Raw genomic sequence first — 25,319 nt, 5'->3', positions numbered from 1 at the left:
TCTGGAACTGTGATATTTGCAATGGATTACTAATATCACCCTACATGTGCGCCACTGGTTGTCGACAAGAAGGCCAGGTACTTTTTTGTTAAACCAAATATATTTATTTTTTGGCCTTCAATATTATATTGGAATTGTAGGTAATTTAATTTTTACCTATTTGCTTATCATTTTTAATTTTAATTCAATTAATTCTTTATAATCCACCAGTGAAGCTAAATAAACACCAAATTGTATTGTTCTAAGATACCACCATCACTTTGAATAGATATATATAACTCAATATGTTTGCCATTTGATTTGCTCAACCTGCAAGATGCAACTTATCGAATGTCTCAACAATATTGTTTCAAATAATTGCTAATACATACTTATCTATTTCATTTACTTTAACTGAATCGTATCAGTGTCTTATAGTAACTGAAACTCGTTGTGTCTCTTGGCTGAGAGAATATATTAGCTTTAAAAAGAAGTCGTGCCAGAATGTCTCACAGTATCACTTATTCGGTTTACCAAAACACTATAAATTTATATATTTCTACTTGCTGTAAGTTTAACTATTAAAATCGTCTCACACTTTAAGAGTCCAAGATTAGTCGATTAACGATTTTTTCAAAAAATTTAAAGGCCTAACTGGCATTTTTACTGTTTGGCAATCATGCTAATGACGACGCGTTTCACACTTTGTCTTCGTAAACAAATTGTGCGTGCATAGCGTTTGTCAAATAATATAGATGGTAGTTTACTTAAATTTTAAAATTCTTGGTATTTTTAAAGAATAATGTGTCAAGTAGCAATAATTTCTTTAAAATCGTACAATTTGAAAATTATAATACGAAGACAAAATATTGTCGGCAATGCGCGCGCACTATTTCGTTAAAGCTTTGGGTCAAGGTTAGCTTAGCCTAGGCCTACTATTTTTTAGGCTAGGCTTTGCCTATCCAACATTATTTATTAAATTTAATTCCGTAGACTTCCCTTACTAGACAAATTAAATGTTGCCATGTGCATGAAGAAAACACATATTTATTCAATTTCTCTTTAGCATAAAAACTATAGGTATACACAGAGTCAAGCTCAACATATGTAAATAAATGAAAGGGCTTTGAAGATTTTGATCTAAGGCTAATTTAGAATGTTGTTTAGCTATCAATTATTTGAGGGGAAGGCAAGGTGGGGTAGCAAAATCTAGGTTAAGGCCTAGATCTACAGTTGTTTTTTTCTACATGAGAAATGTTTTGCTAAATATAGATTTTCTAGTGTGTAACTGCAATGTCGAACTTACAGCTTTTTTTTTCACTTTTAATATTCGTTTTTAAAAATATTAGATTACTAGAATCTATAAATATTGTCGTTTAGTAGTAAGGCCAAGCACTTTGATGTTTTAGAAATCTAATATATTCTAAAAATTCATTGACAATCCATTCAATTCTAAAAATAAATTACAATACGACAATTTTTTTTTCAACTGTTGGTAGATCTATGTTGATTTTCTCGGCGTTTATATCATTGAGTTGATTACACCATAGGTTATATATATATATATATATATATATATATATATATATATATATATATATATATATATATACTTAGATAAGCATAGGTTTTTATATGTAGGCATACTAGATCTATATATAGGAATATAGATCTATGCCTAAAATAAAAAGCTGAAAAATAACAAATTGTAATAATGTGCAGTCATTCTAGTAGTAAAAAACATTGCTATTTATATACTTTATATTATTATAAATGTTGTTTTTATAACAAAATATGGCGCCTTTTTCGGAAAATAATAAATGAATTAAGACAAGCATTTTTCGGACAGTATAATAGCGACTTTTTTTTGGGGGGGGGGGGGATAAAAATTAATGAAAACAAGCAAGATTGGTGAGCTAAATTAATGAAAGAGAAATAGAAACGCCTGTCTTGTGATCGGCGTGCGTATTAAACTGAGGGATTATATATTCAAAACATGCATAGTAGCTAAGCTATCACACATTTTCAAATAGATATCCGTGATGTACAAAATCTGCTCAGTCTCAAGTGTATCGATGTTGCGGGATTCAACACAGTCCATTTCTTTTTACTTTCTCGTATATACGAAGTATAGAGAAAGTCTTGTAATCGTGCAAAAAAAAATCGAGATTCTTACAAATCTCGACGTTTTACACCTCACTGATACGGAAAAACATAATTTTGCAATCTTGTCCGTATGTCTGCGTGTGTGTGTGTGTGTGTCTGTCTGTCTGTGCGTAAACACGATAACTTGAGTACCGTTACAGCTAAATTGATGAAATTTCATATATAAGTATTTTATCAAAATCGTAGATCCGTATCAACTTTTGAGCGATTTCCGATAACCGGAAGTGGTACTTTTTCTACTTTGAATTTTTCAAAAGTCTATCACTTGAGTACTATTTCAGATAGATAAATGAAATTTCACATGTAAGTAAAATATCTAATTCTCTACCTTCTATCCAATTTTGAGTAATTTCCGTTGACCGGAAGTACTAATTTACGTTATTTCCGATTTCTCAAAAAACGCAAATAAATTTATAAAGTACTAATAATATTGCACACTATTATGCACATTTTGTTTTGGCGTTCGCTTGGTGCGCAATTCTTTTTTCTACTAGATTCTATTCTATTTTTAAAAGTTTAAATAAACAAAAATCTTGTCTATATTCCGAGTTGCCATCCCACGTAGTGTTATATTAGAATATTCGAGAAAGTTTAGGGGAGATCACTCCCGTTTTATTTATATCAGAATGATGGAACTGCGGGAAAATGATGTGGCGTTAGATTTTTTTTTTATTGTTTAAGGTTTTTGTGGGACTGTGTTGGCCCCGTGTTTCTTTCGGGCATTTTTCATGGGGAGGGGGTGGGTGGACATTGGTCAAAGTATAAATTTAATTATTTTCTTTCCATTTATTTAGGAGGCGTGGGGGTGTTAGTAGAGTTTCTTCGGGGGGGGGGGGGGGGGGAAGGCGCCTTGAAATAATTGTTTATTTAGTCATAACTTTTAGCAACTCTACGTACGGCTTTAAAAGATTGTCGAGGGGGGGGGGGGGGGGTAAATACGCCTAGACACAAAAACTCGTAGAGGTTAAGCCTACTGTATTCTGAAAAAAGAATACCATTAAATGTAGTAGGCATGGAGACAATCTATACTGAGAGAGCCAAGTGACATGAAAAATTACCGAATCGAATGACACCTGGCCTATGTGACCAGAGTTTCTTCCGGGCATCTCTTCGGGGTGGGGGGTGAATTCTACCCCCCCCCCCCAACGAAATGAAATTTATATAATTTAGAAAATATATACTTTTAACAGTGTCCGCACCCCCCCCCCCCCCCCCGGAGAAAATCTACCGCCCCCCCCCCCCCCCCCGGAGAAAAAAGTCTGGAAGAAACACTGCTAGTATAACTAGTATAACGCCAGTGCTAAAAAAACATGAAATGAAATAGCACATGCTGCCTGTATTAATTATATCCAACCAGAGTTTCTTCCAGACATCTCTTCGGATGGGCTCTCCCCCCCCCCCAAGCAAGTCTACCGCTCCCCCCCTTACATTTAACAATGTCCGCCCCCCCCCCCCCCGGGGGGGGGGGGGGGGGGGGGAAACAAGTCTGGAAGAAGGAAGAAACACTGTATCCAACAAGATTAATATGCTACATTGTGGTTTAATTATATCTCTTTTCCAAACAAACCATGTGAACAACATATCAAATACTCACACGTTATTTTAAAAACAAATCTGGAAATTGAAAATATAGACCTATGAGTAAAAGTACTAGATAGAAGAGAGTACGTTCAAAAAAAATTATAATGAAGAATGATTCACTTCAGATATAATAAAATGCTGGAAACTAATATTGAATTTCAATAATGTTCACCGTTAGCCCCAGGCTAACAACTTCATTATTCAAGGTGCCTTTAAATACATTAAAATAGAATAAAATTATATCATACGCTAATCATCCGAATTTCATTAAAAAGTTAGACCTTAGCTAGATAAGAAATATGTCTACTTATTTAAAAAAAAAGACTTGAAACAATCAGCGCCTGTTTTTATGGATAGTTTCACCTGCTATCAAACAGTTTTGTTATACAGTCATGTCATGTAGGTCTAAGATCTAGTACAGTTCATCTGAATTGAATATTTAAATCAATTAGACCTGTATACTGAACTTAGCGTAGAAGGCAATACTTAGTAATAGTAATATCGTTGTAGGGGCACTCTGCTTGTGATTACAATTAAGCAAGTAATATTGGGGAGGGGGGGGGGGGGGTATAGAATCGTCAAGTTTTTGTGACGTAATCTATGCATGGATGGTCCCATTTAAGAGACAGTCTCTTATCACCTTCGTGTTGCTTCACCATTTTAATCTACCAGCTAGTCATTACTATTGCAAAATTAAAAACACGATTTCTATTAGCGAGCTAAGCACAAAACATGCTTGTGTGTGTGTGTGTGTGGACAAGGGGGGGGGGGTGTCATCGGCAGAGGGTGTGAAAATATACACCCCTTTTCACAAATATTGCCTACATTTTTAAAATGAAACTTTATTGTTTTTTTTTATTCATTGTAATCAAAGTTTCTTCCAGCACCGCCCCTCCCCCTTTCCCCGAAGCACGTTTACTTCCCCTAAACGAAATTCAAAATATATGCCGTGTTTCTTCCAGACTTTTTTCTCCGGGGGGAGGGCGGTCAACATTTTCCGGGGGTGGGGGGTATGTTTTCTATATAATTTCCATTTCGTTCGGGGGGCGATAGACTTTCTTCGGGGGCTCTGCCACCCCCCCCCACCCCCCCCCCCCCCCCCACCCCCCGAACTGATGCCTGGAAGAAACTCTGATTATATACTTTAACCAGTCTCCCCCCCCCCCCCCCACACCCCGTAGAAAAATACCTGAAAGAAACACTGCTTGTGGTGTAACCGACCTAGGATATGGCTAATGGTGCCGTTCTTTTACATTTAAAAATGGCTGCACTTCACATTCTTATGTGAGAGAAAGAACCAGTTCAGAAACGCCCTTCAGAAAGCGCTGCTGTATTTTCCATCTCCATGAAGCATAAAGCACTTAAGGAGGTCCTTTATTTAGTCTTGCCGGTGCTCATTTTGGCATTGCAAATCATGCAGTTATGACGCTAATACCAATCAGGAAGCTCTATTATAGCCTACATGTGAATCACACGACGTACCATCTTGACGGTCACAAAGTGGGTTACTGCAGGGCCACGATATACAAATTAAAAGTATGTTCGTCACATAAGTATGTTCGTCACAATACGTACACATATAAAGAAATTAAAAGTATGTTCGTCACATTGATTACGTATACGTACGACAAATTCAGAGGCGTAGCGACCCTTCCCGGCGCCCGGGGACAAACTTTCAATTTAACGCACCCATTGGGAGCAAATTTTCGATTTGCACCCTCACCCCTCAACTTTTCGATTTGCACACCCCCTCAAACTTTCTATTTGCACCCCCCCCCCCCTCGTGAAACTAAAAAAAATGCAGCTAAAATGACATTTTAATTTGTTTTTACAACCCATTTTGGCGCCCCTTAAGGTCGGCGCCCGGGGACATATGTCCCCCCCTGCCCCTCCCCCATTGCTACGCCTCTGGACAAATTAGCTCCTATGTGGCCTTGACGCGATTTGTGGTGTGCGTGTATCGTGACGTAATGGTTTCCTCGATATAGAAATATCACGATACGCGTTTTCTCTATCTGACGCACTTTATTAATAGCCATATTGTGCCGTCGCGCTGTCGTCGTATATGAACTGTGTCTGTCATAGGCTAGTTCTATCGTCCGCACTAAATCCAATTGCATATGAGTCATGTGAGTGTCTTCACCACCACTGACTCAGCGAACGCTAGGGGAACGGTCGAACACAGGTTAAGAACCACTGGTTAGGCTAAGGGTAAAAGCATGGAGGGGGGGGGGGGGGGTGGAAATGGACCCTACTATAACCAGTGGCGTAGGCAGGGGGGCTAGGGGGGTCATACCCCCCCCCCCATAGACCATCGGTATATATATAAAAAGTATGGGGGGTGCAAATCGAAAGTTTGAGGGGGGGGGGGTGCAAATCGAAAGTTTGAAGGGAGCGGGGTGCAAATCGAAAGTTTGTCCCCGGGTACAAATTGGACCCCCCCCCCCCCCCTTGAGACGATCCTGGCTACGCCACTGACTATAACTGATAACTACTGTGTCTGATAGGTCTAAGTCTGCCCGAGTTTCCGTTTGGGCTTTTCAAATATCTATGTAAATTAAAGGGCGTTATTGTTCATAATTGACATAAAAACAAATCCTAATTTATAAAAGCCCAATGTGCGCACATCTCTCTCTCTCTCTCTCTCTTTCTCTGTCCGCAAAAAATTTTCGCCGGACATCACGTCAGAAACGGCAGCGATATATCGAGAATTTTTTACGGACTTTTGTTGAAAATAATATGTTAGATGTTTTAAATGTATAACCACAATTTTACTTAAAGAAGAAAAATAAAAATTTAAGGCGTATTCGAATGTAGAGAAACAGTATTATTTATGCAACCGGAAAAGCATTAATATATGTGAAAAAGAACGCATAAAACTGTGACGTCACTATTGCTTATACATTAACTAATGACGTCATCTGCCGTGTTAAGAATGAAAAGAAATGAACTATTTCATTCAAATTTGATTTAGATCTACGTACACTATGAAATGTATACAATACAATTTTTCCGGCCTAAACTCATAAAATTTATTTTATGTATTTGGATTCTAGATCTAGAGATTCTAGATCTAGACTAAATCTAAATCTAAATCTACGCAATAACTAGATCTAGACGTAGACGCTAAGATCTAGATTTAGACTCTAACTTCTCTAAAATCAATTCCAAAAATAAATGTCTATATTAGGACTAAACTATTTCAAGACTTATTTATTTTATACAAAATCTTTGTTTGGAACTGGCTAATTTGGGATAAAAAATTAATTTGAAAGAATAGGCATATTCGCGTAAGTTAAGATTTTAAAATACGTGTTTCATTCTCCGTATTTTATAAGGTGCCTAAATAGCGGAGATGTTAGTGTACATTAAACCACGCAGGTGGTGCGGGTTCGAGACACAGCAAGTCAACTTGGTTAATGTATTCTTTTTTATTATGCTCGGGCTAAATTTAAAAAAAAATTCTTTTAGGAATCTAGATCTAGATCTAGATTGTCGGGTGTCCGATAGGGCACTTCCCGGCGCCGCAGGCGCTTCAAATTTGGCATGATCTTGCCTTGGTGCGACAGAACACGGGGGCCGGTTGGCCGAAAAGGCTACGATGTGGGGGTCAAAACTGACCTCGACTGACCGGTACCTTATATGAGCTATAAATCGAAAAAAAATGTCCACGGAGGAACCTCTTCATAACTCTTGAGGTCGTAGACCGACCTTCGGGCGAATTAATTAAGCATTCAAATTCTCAATGTTTTCGAAAGCCTAAGCGAAGCTGGGCAGCATGCCTAGTAAAATTATAGTGTTCAAATATATCTAGATCTAAATGTTAAAAAATATGGGAAGATTTAGAACTATAAAGATAAGTTATATTATATGAAAATGCGACCAACAAAAAAAGCGAAATAAAATCTCTAGAGATCTAATCTAGATCTATATAGAAAGACTAGATGTAGATTGTAGATCTATATTCCAGTTTCTAACAGTAAAAAGTGGAAGCTTGGCAGAGTGCTCTCTTTCAACTGTTTGGGTAGATCTATATTTTAATTTTAGTCAAAAGGGGCCTACTTTATTACTTTTTGTGTGTAAGTATTTAGAATCTAGATCTAGATTTCTAGTATGATCTCTAGGTTTAGTTAGATTAGGAGCATTCACGTTCACCTCCGGTTGAGCCTATTTTAAATAATTTTATTGTAAACACAACCAAACCCAAAACACACAAGTGACAAAAATTATTTTTAAATTAATCATTTGGACATTAGGGCAGGGCAGGGTCTAAAAATATTAGGAGTATTTCTTTATGAATTTATATTTTTATAGTGATAGTATTATAGTATTAGGCATTAGGGTCAGTTATGACAGTACAGGTTAAGTTAATAGCCTAGTAGATCTAATTATTTATTATAAATTAAGTTTGGTTAGAGTTCAGTCAAGTCAGTAGAGTAGAGAAGTTGAGGGATGATTATTAATTTATTAATTATTAATAATATTATAGATACCGGTGTCCGATAATAGACTTTTCCATAATATAGGTGTGTTGGGTTGTTTGTATTGTAATCTCGACTAATTTCCTGGTTAGAAATTAGGGTTAGGTGTATATGCCATATGGTAGGACCAGGGTTTGGGTTAGGGTTGACATTAGCCAGCCGGCCATGGGTTTGTGTATTATTATTTAGTTAACTACCAAGTGGGGGTTCAGTACTTTGAAAGTACTTTCAGAGTACTTCACTAATAATTTGTGTAACTGAGTTTTTGCCGGCATTCTGCTGGGAATACAAAGGGTTGACTCAAAATATCGTCCACTAGAGATTTTAAACATTAACTTTGTATTTAAAATTTAAACAGTTTTTTTGTATTCATTGTGGATAGATTAGCCAACCTTCATGATGTCTGGAGATTCAAATGAAACAATGTGGAATATTGATATGGAAGTTAATCTTTTTCATGCAATGCGAGGGCACAAACCTGCAGGTAATTTGTTTTAAGATCTTGATTGTATTTAGACAAGTTATTTTAAAATAACTTTTTGTTATGTTTTTCAAAATATTGTGACATTCACATCTTAAAAATTTAACAGTCAATTATTCAAAATTAAGATGAAAAGGGATTTTAATCTCCAAGTCCTCTACTATGGCAACTTGATTAACTACATATTATTAAAATTATTTGGGATCTAGATACTACCCTTTAAGGTTATGTTTTAAGTCTGAAACATAAAATCTAGGTTTTTTATATTAGATTGTAAGCAATATGAAAATGAAATTGCATTAAACAAAATTTAATACATGTTGTAAAGCCTGAAATGTGCACTATTTTGAGGTGACAGTTTATTGTCAGTCATAGATATCTCTATACTTGAAATTTACTTGGTTGCTTGATGTGGCAGATAATTATCACAAATGCTAACGGACTTCTTTGTGTCATAGTCTACACAGAAGTAGTAGTCATACATACTTAGTTTAAAAATAACTGTATTTGGAGCAATAATGATTAACAAAACTCCAGAAACTTTAAATGTAGTATAGGTTTTTCCATAAGTTTAATGCACTCAGTTCCATAGCAGATATACTCTAGAGATGTGAGAAATGCTGTTGGTAGACCTAATTGCTTATTAGCTTCACTACTACAAAATTATGTCTTAATTTAATTTTGAATTTAGTAATTATAATATCAAGGTTTTGTTTTGACAAACATCACTTGGTTTATGAAGAATTATCTATCAGTTTGGCTACATTTTCATATATTTTTATTTCCATAGGAGTAAATCGACACTTCCAAATGTTATCAATTCATGATAGACTTAGCTCAATGTGTAAAAAGATTTCTGCTCAAGATATTTGGACTCACCTGTCAACCCTTTATGATTTGCAAGCACTGGTATTTATACATTTCAGTAACTTTTATAAAACCACAAGCTATTTGTTTAAAGAACAGAGTTAGTGACTTTTATTTAAAAACCAGTAGGCCCCTACTTGATTTTGTAACTTGCAAAAAAATATATACGACTTTTTTTATTAGACGGTGGTAAAAATTAAAGTTAGTTTTACCTGGAATTCTGTTAAAATATTTTAAAATGTTAACTATTTATTTGTTTTTCACCACAGTTGTTTTCAAAGAATTTCTAGAAAAAAAGAAAATTAAAATGACTGAAGAATTATTGAATGTAAAACTGTTTTAAATAGTTTAATTCTTTAAATAAAATCATTTAGTAAGTTTTTTATCCACCTATTAATCCTGCCTTGACAACTTTATTCTGTCTTTTAAACTGTCACCTAACTATTGTGATTAAACAAAGTTTTTACATTTCAGAATGAATCAGAAATTTTGCCATTTCCAAACAAAGAGGGAGAGTTTGAGTTGCATGAAAATGAAATGAATGATCAAAGTTTTCCAAGAACCCCATTCTTTGGCTTACCTTCCACAGAAGATGGCAAATCAGAAGGTGGGTAAAGCAAATTTAAAATGAAATTCAGTTAGAATATTTATTACATTTGTTAACATTCAATTTAGTTGCAGCTATAAATAAAAAGGTTACCAATTTTAAATAATTAGATCTTAATAAAAACATATTTTAAGACTCAAGTCATGCTGTAAAAGAATTGCTTAAAAATTACAAACAATTCTTTTAATAAAGAAAAATTGAGAAACATAATTCTTAGATCTTTAATCTCTGTAGGTCAGGTGAAGATATCTAGTAAGAGTAGCAAGTCAGACCCTAAGCCTCCAAACCATACCTCTAAATCAGAAAGCAAACTAGATTTCAAGCCAATCAGCCTTACCCCAAAGTCTGAAAACAAACTGGAATCAAAATCAGCAAGTCATACCCCAAAGTCTGAATTTAAACATGATGCTAAGCCTACCAGCTATACGCCAAAATCAGAAAGCAAACAAGACTCTAAGCCAGCAGGTCATACCTCCAAGTCTGAAAAGCAAGATTCAAAGCCATCCAGTCATTCTTCAAAATCAGATATCAAGCAAGAATCCAGGCCACCTGGCCATACACCCAAGCCTGATAAGCATGATTCCAAGTCAAGTAGCCACACCCCAAAATCTGATATTAAACAAGAATTTAAACCCATCAGCCATACCCCTAAGTCTGAGAGCAAACATGATTCAAAATCATCCAGTCACACACCCAAGAGTGAGGTGAAGTCTGAAAGTAAAGCCTCAGCCAGCAAAGCTGAGAATCGTCTGAATACGCCAATACGCTCAGAGACTAAATCTAACCACAGCTCCAGCAAAACACCTGGTTCTCATGAACCCTCCCCCAAAAGAACAAAACGCACAAGGCATGTGTCCTCTACAAACAGCCCTGCCTCTGAGAACGCCAAGAGGCGCAGGTGATGAGAATCAACCATAGATATAAAATACTAGACACAAGAGTATTTCGTGTAAGGATTTTATTGGTGTTTCTGATCTGTCAATATATACATACATGTCTCTTTGTGATGTCTGAACAATGTGCATGTTTAAGAAATCAAATTGTTGATAGTATTGAGAGAGGGAAAAATACATAAGACATCAACTATTGGAATTTTAAATGAACAAAAATATTTTGTAAATGTGCACATCAATGTATATGTACTATACTTCAATAAATACTATGAACTAATAGTTTTTTAAAATTTATTTACTATATATATAAACATAAGTTTAAAATTATAATCACTGTAACAAAATTCATTCAACAACAGGTCATTATAATATAAAAATACATCATTATATTTTATATGTAACCAGAACTAGTGCCATTTTTGCACAAGTAGCCAAAAATCTGTTTACACATTCTGATTATTGAACAGCCCATTTCAACACTACACAGAATATGTAAATTGTTATAGAGAATGTGTAGAAGATTTAGCTAGAAACATTTTCATAGCTAGAGTTGTCATGTTTTTACAATATAATTGCTTGAACGATCTGTACAACCATCTACGTAAAAACAGATATTATACACAGCAATATAACAATTTAGATGTGTAGAGGTAAATTCCGATGTGTAGAGGTAAATTCTTTACCATAGATGCAGCTTACTATTTTGTCACAAGACTAAAATATATTTAAACACTGAGAATCTTCTAATACTTGACTGAAAAAAAATCAGAACATATAAAACCAGACTAAGGTAAATAAATAACTAAAAAAAAACAGCACATTACTGACACATATTTACAGTGATTCACAAAAAAAGTGAGAAATATATGTAAGATATGTGAAGTTATTATGTCAATTTTACCTAAAAATAACCAGTGAGAATTTTATGTATATGTACAGAATGTAAATGGCTACTATACCAAATGCTTGAACAAATTTTATGTGTGAATATTCTTAACCTATGCATAATTTAAATACCTAGTCTTTGAAAGAGTACAAAGAAATGGAATAATCAGAATTAACCTTCATAAGCGAACCAGGCCAAAAAAACCATCCCCACCACACCATCAACTGGCTGATGTGACCAATTCAAATTTATATTCTTGAACCCTTATTACATATCTATATTTAAAAATTAAGAGTTAAAATGAACAGCTACATTTTATCACGAATACAATGCGCTGAACTAAATTCATTTATACTGAACAAAATGTAAAACATAGTCCACATTTGTGCTGTAGATGAGCTCTAGTAACTACAGATGTCCACCTTATTGCCATAAGTTTGTTGATAGAGTCTGACCAGCATTTGGTTGACCCCATCCAGTAGGATTCACTGGCTGAGTAGCTGCTCCACCTAGCTGTAGTGAGGACATCTGTTGCTGCATCTAAAAAGAGAGAATTGTTCTTGTTTTAATTAAATGGGGGGGGGGGGGGGGGGGGGAGAGTTTACATGGCTTTTCATCAGGGGAAAAATAATTATTAGAAAGAGCAGTTTCTTTCTAATCCAGAAGGTCTAGAAATGGATATTATAAAAAAATAATGCATTTTATATTTATACTTTAGCATAAGAAACCAACATTTCTATACAGAGAATAGATGATGTGAATCCACTTGTAGAACTTGCTAAGTAAACTTTTTAAAAAAAGGTGATATCGTCATAGGCTGGCTCATTATTTTAAAAATTTTTGTTCAAAAAAGATCAACTTATATTAATCAAGAAAGTAAAAAAAATTGAAAAATCTTAAAATTAGAGTCCTTGTTTCTCTCACCTGCTGATACTGAAGTTGTTGAAGCTGTTGGGAATTATACACGTTTGGTGTTCCATAAACTGGCATCTAAAGGAATTTTAAAATCATGTTATTAATGTATTTACAAACCAGTTTATAAGTCTTATCAAATTTATAACAGAAAAATTAGTTTATTCTAGTTACAAAAAAGTATAGGTTAACCTAAGAACTAATGTTTGATAGTAATGATCCAATGTAGTTTTTTTTTTAAAAACTCAGTACATTTTAAATGATTATTCAAATAATTTTAAAAATATATTTCCCACTTCCTGTAAACATGATGATGAAATTAGACCTGATTATTTAATTAGTTTGTAGCTGCCACAAAAATTAATATTTGTGGTTTCATCTAACCACTCCACTTAATGTCAAAGAATCCCCTTAAATATGTCCTTGTTTTTTTTGGCAAGCTAAGTCTAACGTTTTCATTTTATTCAGTTTTTAACCACAAACACAATAGTTCAAAATGTACATTTTATCTGTAATTGTCATTAATTTATGTGAAGTTACCAACACTTGTTATGAACTTACATTTAACGCAGGATTCCTTGGTGCCATCATGCCTGGCATAGGATTCATCTGCCCAACCATAGCTTGAGGTCTTACACCACCAACGGGTCCCATCATACCCTAAAGTACAGTACAATAATCATCTAGCACTTATCTTAAAGTTCTGAAGGTTGCAAAATATTTTTTCAAGTGACAAGATTATGTATATACAAGATTATACAAATGGAATTTTGTAAACAAACATCGCAGATAATAATGAATATAGAATGTGTTTGAAAAATTAGTTCTTTGGTTAAAAAAAAAAGTAAGTACAGTATATCTTTTTTTTTTACCAGAACCTAGCAATTTAAATGTACTAATTCTTATTTTACTGTGGCGTAACATCAGGATTTGTTGCTCTTTGTTATGATTCTTACCATTCCTTGTCCAAGCATGCCAGGTGTAGGTCCAACCATTCCTGGTGGTACCATCTGCTGACCCATTGGCTGTCCCATCTGCTGACCCATTGGCTGTCCCATCATTCCAGGATAGACAGGCTGGTTCTGTTGCATGTAAACACCTCCTGCGCATGCAAATTTGATCAGTTTAAAAAAATATGTCTAATAATTCGGTGATGAGTATAATACAGTTTGAACAGTTAAAAATACATGCTCTATAGCAACCTTTTGGTGATGAGAACGTGCATGTTTTTATAAAAGTCAAGTATTTTAGAAATGGTAGTAAATAAAAAATAGTACAGATAAAAACTTGAGACTGCAGTGAAAACTATAAAAAGAGTGAAATAATACAGGATGGAATCAAGTCATGCTAAATTTGTCAAAAGCCTAAGAGCTATTCCATGAAAAAAGTTACCTAATAGTGTAAGACAAACATGCCTTAAATTACAATTAAAGAAGAGCTAACCATGTAGATTACATCATGTCATTTTAATTAGGCTCATAAAAAAATTATGCAAAAAAAGTGCAAATTAATGCAATATAATGATGCTTTATTCAGTTACTTATGTTAAAATTTTCTGCTATGCAATTTAAAAAATAGCTATTTTTATGAAACTTTGTCACTATAAAGTTATTTTCTTATATTTATTAAGGACAATAGAAAAGAGCTAGCTGACTGCATCAGACTGTTGGTGTGGTTTAATATCACACTGATGTCAGTCTAGCACAATGTAAATTTCCAAATGAGTAATATACACAGTTTACATTTCAAACTAATTTTTGTGTAGTTAAATTATAGCTTGGGACAATGACCTAAAAAACATAGTAAAATTTAAAAGAAGAAGCCACATCAAGAAACAAAAAGTATGGCTAAACTAAAAATAATAGTGTGCTTTCCCTTAACAATGAACAGTTGCTGATTGTCAACATAACAATAATCATGGACACAATGATAATTTTTAATGCTACACTGATCATACTAAAATATACACAGAAAACAAACATGCTGTAATCAAGTTAAGTATTCCAAATATTTTAAACAGTTTATTATCATCTCTCTCCAAAAAAAAAATTCAGATGTTTTTATTTAATTGTAACATGGAAAAAAGAATGGATTATTTTTTTAAACACAACTATAGCTTACTTGATGAATAATTTTAAATGGGAATCATGCAAATATTTAAAAAAACAAATGGTAGCTGCAGTGAGGTTAAGTCAATTAGTAATAAAACAGATAGTGTTAGTTACCTCACAAGTTAAAGTATTTGTAACTGTCTTTAACTTGTGAGGTAATTAACACTATCTGTTTTATTACTAATTGCAAATATTTTATAAAAGTAAAGAGCAAGAACTACTGTTGTACTTTCAAAAAAGTAAAAAAAAAAAAATTTTGGGACACTGATGGTACTTATAAAACTTTGTCATACTATAAAATGTGTTATATTGTTTACAAATAGAACTTTTATCGTAAAATCTGAAAAATTACACATTTGTCTCACATTTTGTCCATTGGATTTAAGCTTTTAAAACTGATGTGTATAAAGTGTTCAGCAGCTTATAACAGTTTCAAACCGGATATTATGTAAATGTTGTAAAACTTTAAAAGTTTGAAAGCTAGCATTCAAGATAATGTATAAATTAAAAGGGAAGGGAGGTGGGCAGATGACATAATGCAACAAATACAAAGCCTCAAAGTTTATTCAAGAATATTTCCCTAACCCAAGATAAAATGTCCATAGAATTTTTACCAAAATGTGATGCCAGCCTGTCTGTCCCGTGTATGGACTGAGCATACTGACCATACATATGTAAGCTATCAAGTGGATTCATGCCTACATTTTTTCCCTGCTGAGTTTGCTCCTTATAAACATCATTGAAAGATGCTGAAAAATTAAACTAACTAAAGCTATCCACTAACACAAAACTGCTGTCATTATGAATTAACTCAAAAGAAGAAAAAAATGTATAGCCTGGTCTTATTAGTCTAAATCTGTTTGCTCTTTCCAGAATCACATAACTTGGGTGCACCTTTTCATTTCACATAAGGGTACAACACAAATGAATGTTAGTTTATTATGCACTAAATATATTGAGAACTATCATTCACACATTTATCATCAAATCAGACAAAGAATACCTATAATTTTGTCTATGTCAAAAAATGTTTGTCTAAGCCTTAAGTTTTTATACTAAATACTTATAAAAAAACAACATAAAAACCATGAATGATTGCAAATCACCTGTCAAATTCATCTGTTAGTAATTAGTTTTGTCTATTTATAACAGTCAAAGGGGTCGTGAGCTCATGCAATGTTATTTTACAAACCAGAACAAGTATTGTTGGAAGTACTCATTCTCATTTAGTAATTCAGTAGTAGGTATTTACCAAGATAGAAGCAATGATTAAACTAGTCATTAACATCAACGTAAAAGTACTTAGAGAAAGGAAATACAGAGAGAAATGCACTAACCTGGTACACCGTATACTTGAGTCTGATTACTTCCCCCAAACAAAGCCATAATGGAATCTTTAGTTGATGTTTTCTTTTCTTCTGCACCTTGCTCAAATAGATTTCCATCTAGAGACCCATTTGTCTGCTGGTAATTAAATTTTTTTTTTTTTATCACCTAGTTTGAATTTACCAAACAATTATGTAAAAATCAATAAATCAAATTAGCCCAGGATGATGTTACCAGGAAGCTTTTATTGGTAGCTAATAACCCTATGCGATCGCAGGCTAACTATTCAACTCAAGGAAATCAAGTGAACTTAAAACATACCACAGTCTCTTGTCCACCACCAAATAGATCCAACAGCTCATTACCACCTGAACTTTGAACTGGAGGGGCTGCTACTTCTGTTAAAGTGAAAATCTTTTTTTTAAAAATACTCAGACTTTAAAATAAAATGAATCTTTATCATTAGTACTAGGCATCTGTTTCAGAAAAGACAGTTTAACAACTCACTTCATTTTTAGATGATAAAATACCAAAAGTTCAAATACCAAAAGTTCAAAAATACCAAAGTTCAAATTAAAGCCCCAAAAACCAAAAGCAACAAGAAGCCACATAGGGAAGCAGCTGAATTCATAAACCACATAAATTAGACATGGTGTATAAACATAAAGTAAGAACTATACAATAATTATACATGGTGCATTATTTTATATAGACAACCTCATAGTGGAAAATGGCTTTTACAAATCACGTATATTTTAAAGCACAGTTTAGGATTAACCAGTCAAATCACTGCTTCATTGAGGGGTAAACTGAACCTTTAGCCCTTAATAAGATCTATCAGCTCTGTTAAAATTTGTGTTTAACAACTTGATAAACGAACTCCTAATGCTCCTATCTGAACCTTTCCTGTCTCCTTGATTGTTATATAAATATAAACAGAAATCCTTTTGAATTTTATAGTTTTTTCTTCTATTGCAGAAGTTAAGTCTTTTAAATGTGGATATTTTAACTTCTAAGTTTAATGCTGTGACAGATATTTGTACTATAAAAATGAATGTAGAAAATGAAATATAATTTAACAAAAAGGGACTGTGTGTTTAGTGGTACCATAGAGTTTATATAAAAAAAACTGCTGTAGAAAACTAACTAACCCCAGTCACACACATCACACATGCAAAATTATACTTAGAAAATAGAAAATTAAGAATTCCCACACACAAAAACCTGATTCAGAAATGGCCTCATACAATAATTAATCCCATGCATCAAATCAAGTTTAGGAAAAAATAATATGGAAATAATAGTGGAAATTAACAGAAGTTGTTCCAGTTAAATTAGCTGTCAAAGGGTTGCAACAAATAAAAGGTTTTAAGATAGTTAGAATAACTAGTAAAGACAAGCTTCAATCAGGCTATTCATCAGGATAGCTATATATGGAGCATTACAAATATTCAGAATTTGTTTAGCATTGGATCGCTACAAGATGTTAGGATAGATGATGTTCAGGCAACACTGACAAATTTCCCAGTTGTTTACTGTCAAGTAATTATCATGTTTTAAGCAAGATACTGTTAGTAAAACTAGGCTCTTAGTTGTTGAAACTATTGCTCTAAAATGCTGGTTTTTTAATCCATAAAGAGTTGATTTTCAAGAAAATAAATTTCCAGGCCTGAACCCAAGGTGGAAATAAAAAATAAATAAATGGTTGCAAATAAGAAGCTATAAAGCCTGAGAGAGCTTAGACAACTTACGATGAGTTATTCCTAAATCTAGACAAAAAAAATTCAGTTAAATTATATTTTAATGTTTGCCAAAATAAAAAGAGATAATATTGATGATTTTACTTGTTTCATAACTTGGGTAAAATGTTTAAGTATCCAAAACTCACCCAAGCCAATGAGATCATTAGAAGCAGAAATGATGACAGGCTGGGGTTCTGGATGAGATGGTTTTGCTGCTTCTACTGGCTGTATGTTGCTGGTCACTTTTGGGGCCTTTAAAATCATGCAGAGAAAAATAATCATGGCTAGGCAGAGATCACATGCAAGTATTTGATTAGTAATTTGAGATTAACTTTTAATAAATATTTTAAAGACAAGCAAAGTAAATTAAAAAAAAAAAGATTATGGAAAACAAAGTGGTGTATGAAAGTGTATTATAATTCTCATGGATTGAAACAAGTTTGATTTTTAAAGTATAAAAGACCCCCATGCTTATTACTTAACATACACATTAGATCTTTCAATAATTACGTTTGCTCCAGCTACCAATTTTTTGTTTAAAGAGAATAGAATTTATTGGGAAATTACTTAGAGGCCACTCTCCAGTTATGGGATCAGAGGGAAGCACGAACAAAAATAGTAACAACAAATTTGACAGAAACAAAAGTTTAAAACAAAGCAACCTAATTCGGTAAGTGACTTTGGTTCTATAAGCCCCAACATAAACCATAAAACATGTGTCCACTGACAATTAATTTGGTCATATAAGCTCCAACATTTTATCATCATCATTTCATCTTTTTGTTTTAACTGGTACTCACATTCAAGGGTAATGGTGATGCACTTGGTTTGTTGACTTTCTTTTTTTTTTCTGTCTTTGTATCATCTAGAAACTGTACATAGATATAAATAAACAACAGATCACATGAGCAATCTTAAAAATAAATAGAGCTTTTCAGATTGATAGTAGCCTCAAATATTTTTTAACCTGCAAATATATCACTATTGTATAAAATGATATAGTAACTGATTTAAGCCTTATAAGATTAGTAAAAGTTAACACTTACTTCTTTTGGAACTTTTGGTTGTGGTGCAACCCACTCTTGAGCAATATATTTTTTTTGTTCATACTTAGATCGTATAAATGCTTCCAAAGCTCTATAAAGATAAAGAAAAGTTCATTTATTTATTTTTAAAAAACATTTTTTTTCTCTTTTTTTCATGCAACTTTTTTTAAAAATGTCGTTTTTGCTATTAACTTTATCCTTAGTAAAATGCTTTATAGCCAGCTTTAATTAAAAATTGACAACATAGGCATATGTCTATTTGTAGATAGTAAATATACATTTCTTAATGTTAAGCTTGCCATTTTCAGGATTCTTAACAGCTATGTAACATACCATATTTTATTATGTATAAAATATTACTTCTATTCTTAAAATATGTCCAGTTTAAAGAAGTTCCTTAATATAAAAATTAGAGTATCAACATGAAACTAAACTTACGAATCTGTTTGTGGTCTACGAAATCCATCGGGTATATTGGCTTCATAGACTGCACGGGCTCTACTGTTTCCCATCTCCTGCATCATCTGAAGATTTTATTAATTATTTATTATACATTTATGAGCTAAGACTTTAAGAAAAATATCTAATAACATTCATTTACAAGTAGGCTATTTCTTGTGTAATGATATGGTTATGGGGAATTTTCCTCAACATTTAAAAAGTACTGTACAAAACAATGTCACTCTATAGATACTTACTGAGATTTGTTCCGCTGTCCATGTATCTAAGTTAACCGACTTGACCTTTGAAATATGTACACCTAAGTTTCTGTGAATTCCTGCACATCGAATGCATAAGAAGATGCCCAAATTCCAGGATGCCCATCGTGGACCTACATGGAGTTTAAAAAAAATCTAATTACATTTTTTTAAATGCTTTTTTTTTCCAGCAAATAATATTCTATAAAACTAATGCACATGGTTAAAAGGTGTTAGACTAAGTTTTAGCTGTGATTTAGCTTGTAATATCAGCAAACACTAGACTTACCATGTAAAGAAAACTATTACATTTAATTAAATAGGACAGCTAGTCTGGACATTAAGCGTTAGTTATGTTTTACTGGCTTTTCTAATGAATATCTAATTGTTATTATATTGCTATAGTGGCCCAGGCCGAAAAATTATTACAGTTAGGCTAAAGTATTCATGAAAATAAATAAACTATTAAAAATAATCGACCTACTTTGTATATTAGTGATAGACACAAAAGTAGTTTAAAGTAGGTCTACTTTTATGAGGTTAATTGTTAATCTTAAGTAAGAATTTAATGCTCGTAATTATCCTTTGGGATGATTGAGAATACCAATGTCCAATAATTAACTCTTCTGAAAATGGGTGTGTTAGGTTGTTAGTAGTAGTAGTATTGTGTTCTCATTATGGTTAGAAATTAGGGCAATTGAGTTAGCATTGACATTTTCATATGTGTATTTACTTAATTACCAGTAGTATGAATGAGTAACTTAACACCCTTTTTACTTTTAAAGAAGATTGTTATTGTCCCATTATCGGACAATCCACACTCCTTTTTTAATGTTACTTGAGTTTCTTTTTGTAAGCAACCTCTCAAAACTATGATTAGTTATACTTAATACCAGTACTAGATCTAGTAGTAGTAAGAACTTTACTAATTAAGTAGAAATCTATTAATTAGTAGCTCTTTACTAATTAAGTAGAAATCTATTAATTAGTAGCTAAGTGTCACCAAGTGTCATCACTGACACTCCTACTTTAAATACTGGAACTTGAATCTAGAATCTAGGCTAGGCTATTTAATTATCTAAATATTAATATAGTGCGCTTATAAATTACAATGTAATATAGGGCCTGAGTGCCTATTTGATTAAATAATTGAATTGGTGTGCGGTTCTAAGAAACTAAAAGAAAAAAAAGTAAACTAAAGAAAGACTCCAAGAGTGAAAAAGAGAAACTTTCACTTTGACAACTTCGGGCCATTTTTTTACCTTTGGCATCACAGTCCACGCAATATTTATTATCTTCATCTTTTAAAAGCGCCGATAATATAGCCTGAAACTTTTCCTGCTGTTCCTTGGCCCTCTCCTTTTCTTTAAAACTGGACATTTGGAATGAAAATAAATGATGTTTTATTAATATTTCTAGACTGAATAGGAAATGAATACTGAAAAGGGAGTAGGCAATAAGGGGCTGTAACCGAATCTATTTCCTGTAATCTAGTCACGGGCTATGTTACGTGGGCAAAATCGCTAATTGTTTTACTGAATTTGGGTCACCATGCATCTATAATTTTAGTTACTGGATGAACTTAATTTTTAAAATTATTTTCTGAATACGACTATTTCACGAACAAAATATTTATGATGTTTCATGCAGTTAAGAGAATATGCTAGATCAGTTTTAGTACTGGACTACGGCCTAGTATTATTTTGCTAAATTATCAAATTTTGATGGGTAACTGTTTCCCGATGTTAAAAAACCCACTGGTAATAATTTATGCGTTAGATTTATGAGTTATTAGATCCTATACGATTTTCATCAAATTAAGCGATTTTTTTAAATTTCTAAAATATGTGTGAATTTAGGTCGTCAGACTTAAAACTTTTTTCCCTTGTCCTGTTTTTCAAAATTTTGTTCTGGCAACTAGATAAAGTAAAGAATTTTTTTAGCATAAAGTGATTAACATAGAATATAAACTTCGGGAAGGTAGAGAAAAAAATATAACAATATAATTTACGAATTTGAAGGAAAAAAACAACAACACTGCAGCAAAATACTCAGAATCTATTTTTTTAAAATATTATCAGACTAGTTCTAAAAATAGATCACTTGTATCGAAGGTAACGGTTTTTTAAATAAATGAATCGATTAATGTGACGTCAGTCCAATTCTACAAGAGTAGGTCATTATATTAGTTATCAAACAGTCTATAATTGTGCCTACAACAGCTGTTGACTCAGTTAGAGTTACACCACAAATACTCTTCAATCTACTATTACCCCTCACTTAATTGCATTTTAAAAAACACAGTTAAAAACATTTAGAGTAGCCAACATTATATCACATAAATAGGCATATCTACTATTATTTAGGGCCGATATCCGATATAATTATAACCTATGGATCGTCGACATCATTACTAATATTTGGGACGGGTGGCTTGCACTTACATAAAACGTGAAGGTTAAAGAATATAGGCCTATAAGCATTCTTTTTTTTTCGAATTAGACCTCATTGACACAAAAATAAAATACTTGAAAATAACCTATGTAGCTGTGGTTTCTATCATTTAGCCCAAAAACTCATCGTACTATATATAATTAGCTTCTAGCTCGTTGAAATATAGGCCTGCACATAAAAGTAGACCGATATTTGACAGTCTTACTCTTAATTGGATTCGGGCGTACGATTTTAGTTTATAACTTTGATGAAAGCTTGAGTTTTTTTTTTTTTTTTTAAAGTTAGGGTGAAAATTGACCGGGTGTTCTATTTAAACAATTTTTTACTTTAGCAGGAGCAGTTTCTTCCAGGCATCTCTTCGGGCGCGAGAGGAGGGGGGGGGGGCTCCGTCCGTCGTCCCCCCCCCCCCCCAAACGAAATGGAATTTCTTTAGAAAATATATACTTTTAACAGTGTCCGCCCCCCCCCCCCCCCCAGAGAAAAAAGTCTGGAAGAAACACTGAACAGGAGTCAGTAAGGTGCCCTTATATAACCCATTTACTCTATCGACTCTAATGTTTGTCTTGCTCTCAGTCACGGATGGTTAAAATTGAAGAAAAATAGACTGTAAATCCTTTTTTAGCTATGCGATCAGTGTCTTTCTTGGCCTTTGTAGAGGACATCTATGAAGAATATAGTCGATAGCGCCAACACATATGCTGCATAAATTAGTGGCTACGCCCGTCGTTTCTCCATCCCCTCTAATGATTAGTTGACTCTAATGCTAAGCCGCCGGTTTATATACCCCACTCTCGAGCGTCTCAGATGACACCTTGCTCTCGGCGCGAATTCTAGCGCTTACCTGTGAAAATTTCCCCTGGTTTTGTTCTAACCTTCCCCAAATAACTATATACAAAAACTTACAGCGATCTCCTAAAATTCTAATAAACTTATCAAAGAAACTACAGGCAATCCCTTTACAATGATATAAATTATATAAACCATAAATAAACAATAATACCTACAACATGCAACATTTTTTTTTTAAAATGCAACATAATGTTCAAATAAAACAAACAGAAACCGATTCCATCAGAGGCGTAGCGACCCTTCCCGGCGCCCGGGGACAAACTTTCAATTTGGCGTCCCCCTCGGGAGCTAATTTCCAATTTGAACCCCCCTCAAACTTTCGATTTGCACCACCCCCTCAAACTATAATGCAAAAATGCAGCTAAAATGACATTTTAAGTTGTTTTTACAACCCATTTTGGCGCCCCTAAGGTCGGCGCCCGGGAACATATGTACCCCCCTGCCCCCCCCCCCCCCATCGTTACGCCTCTGGATTCCATTGTACTATCAATTAACATGAAGTTATTATAAGTCTTGTTACACATTTGTAATGTCGTTCCTTCTAGTTATATGAAAGAAACACAGAACCTAATGCGCTACTGTTAAGTAACCCCCCCCCCCCCCCCCCCCCCGAAGAGATGCCTGGAAGCAACTCTGCAAGCACTGGTTAGAGAGGAACAGAGGCGTAGCGATGGGGGGCAGGGGGGGGGACATATGTCCCCGGGCGCCGACCCTAGGGGGCGCCAAAAATGGGTTGTAAAAACAAATTAAAATGTCATTTTAGCTGCATTTTTTTCCAGTTTGGGGGGGGGGGGGGGGAGAGGGTGGGTGCAAATCGAAAGTTTGAGGGGGGGGGGGTGCAAATTAAAAGTTTGTCGCCGGGCGCCGGGAAGAGTCGCTACGCCTCTGGAGAGGAAAGGGGGTAAGTTTGGTTAAAGAGCCGGTAATTTTCTGCTAGAAATGTAGATAGCTGCAGATATGGCCTAATACAGATAATTAACGCTGTCATGCGGGAAGAGGACCAGTAATTTTAAAGTTTTGTGACGAATAGTCAAGATAAGGGTTTCTTTCTGGGCATTCTAGAAAAGGATGTAAAAAAATGAATGAAAACCACAAATAACTACTCAACGACAAAGAGCACCACCCACACACGCCTGACAAAATAAGAAAAATTATTTAAACTACAAAGTTCATGCCTTTCTCTCAATATTTAAAAAAAAAAGGCTCCACTTGCCTCCTAAGACAATGGATTGCGCCCAGAAATTAAGATGATGTGATTTTCTTTTGGCGCAGGCTCTGTTGTGGCCATGAGCGGCAATCTCAGCCACTATCAGTGATGTAGGCAGGGGGGGGGGGGTTAGGGGGGGGGGGGTCATAATCCCCCATAGACCCCTCGGTGTATATATATATATATATATATATATATAAAGTTTGAGGGGGGGGGGGGTGTAAATCGAAAGTTTAAGGGGGGGGGGGTGCAAAACGAAAATTTGATGGGGGTGGTGCATATCGAAAGTTTGAGAGGGGGGGGTGCAAATCGACAGTTTGTCCCCGGGTTATATACTGCTGGAGAAAATTTGAACCCCCCCCCCCCCCCCCCACATGAGACGATCCTGGCTACGCTACTGGCCACTATTATTGCAGATCATTGTTGTTTGGTGCAATTAGGGCATATTTTTTCCTCTTAGAGGCTAACCCAGCCTTTCTTTTCCTTCATCGATAAGGGTGCCAGTCCGCTCAGTCTGTCTTCACAGTGTTCTATCTTGTCTCATGTTTCGTTTGCAGACACTTGGGGCCATCCATTGGGTCTTGAACCGTTGGTAGACCTCTTTAGAGTATAGAGGATGTCTTTTGGTATTCTGTCGTCAGGCATGACCCAGCCATTGCAATCTTCTCAGGGTTAACATTCACTGAGCACTCTACGGGGGACGTAGGCCTACTTGAACGTCAAATGAAGTGATCGTGGGTCAGTGGCGTTATAAATGTATATATCAGAGGCGTAGCGTCCCTCCCCGGCCCCCAAGGACTAACTTTTGATTTGCACCCCCCCCCCCTCAAACTTTTGATTTTGCACCACCCCCCGCTCAACCTTTATGTAACTACCGAGGGGTCTATGGGGGGGGGGTGTGGTTCTGACCCCCCCCCCCCTACTCCACTGTCGTGGGTTGCCCGTGCGTCATTAACCCTCTCTCTACCTTGCCGGTATTGTCCAAAGGAATGCTGAAATACTATACGTATTACTGAACCCTTATCTCTATCTC

The 25,319-nt window shown here is 34.5% G+C and overlaps 2 protein-coding genes across 10 annotated transcripts; one reads left to right on the top strand and one right to left on the bottom strand.

The window, feature by feature from the left end:
• Positions 1-1,149: 1,149 nt before the first annotated feature.
• Positions 1,150-11,064, top strand: LOC131940449 (uncharacterized). 4 transcript variants are annotated; one of them, XM_059299087.1, is made up of 5 exons: positions 1,150-1,173; positions 8,590-8,691; positions 9,479-9,597; positions 10,030-10,162; positions 10,397-11,064. In XM_059299087.1, the coding sequence occupies exons 2-5, from the start codon at positions 8,604-8,606 to the stop codon at positions 11,062-11,064; spliced, it is 1,008 nt and encodes a 335-aa protein (XP_059155070.1). In that variant the 5' UTR covers positions 1,150-1,173; positions 8,590-8,603. The 4 variants fall into 4 exon arrangements, with proteins under 4 accessions (XP_059155070.1, XP_059155069.1, XP_059155068.1 ...); XM_059299086.1 differs by lacking the exon at positions 1,150-1,173 and adding an exon at positions 7,681-7,750; XM_059299085.1 differs by lacking the exon at positions 1,150-1,173 and adding an exon at positions 7,684-7,805.
• A 41-nt stretch (positions 11,065-11,105) lies between these two features.
• LOC131940448 (stromal membrane-associated protein 1) lies at positions 11,106-21,248 on the bottom strand. 6 transcript variants are annotated; one of them, XM_059299078.1, is made up of 14 exons: positions 21,039-21,248; positions 19,777-19,910; positions 19,517-19,602; positions 19,079-19,169; positions 18,833-18,904; positions 18,179-18,284; positions 18,042-18,059; positions 16,612-16,688; positions 16,302-16,428; positions 15,579-15,713; positions 13,810-13,955; positions 13,415-13,513; positions 12,866-12,931; positions 11,106-12,481 (listed from the first exon to the last, which is right to left on the bottom strand). In XM_059299078.1, the coding sequence occupies exons 1-14, from the start codon at positions 21,154-21,156 to the stop codon at positions 12,365-12,367; spliced, it is 1,392 nt and encodes a 463-aa protein (XP_059155061.1). In that variant the 5' UTR covers positions 21,157-21,248; the 3' UTR covers positions 11,106-12,364. The 6 variants fall into 6 exon arrangements, with proteins under 6 accessions (XP_059155061.1, XP_059155062.1, XP_059155066.1 ...); XM_059299079.1 differs by having other exon boundaries at positions 16,302-16,425; XM_059299083.1 differs by lacking the exon at positions 15,579-15,713.
• Between the last annotated feature and the right edge of the window lie 4,071 nt (positions 21,249-25,319).

This window comes from Physella acuta, unplaced genomic scaffold (genome assembly GCF_028476545.2).
Source record: "Physella acuta isolate Inbredline_101_S28 unplaced genomic scaffold, ASM2847654v3 ptg000317l, whole genome shotgun sequence".
NCBI lineage: Eukaryota > Metazoa > Mollusca > Gastropoda > Physidae > Physella > Physella acuta.
Note: the sequence above shows the minus strand (reverse complement) of the source record. Positions and strands in the feature narration are given on the sequence as shown.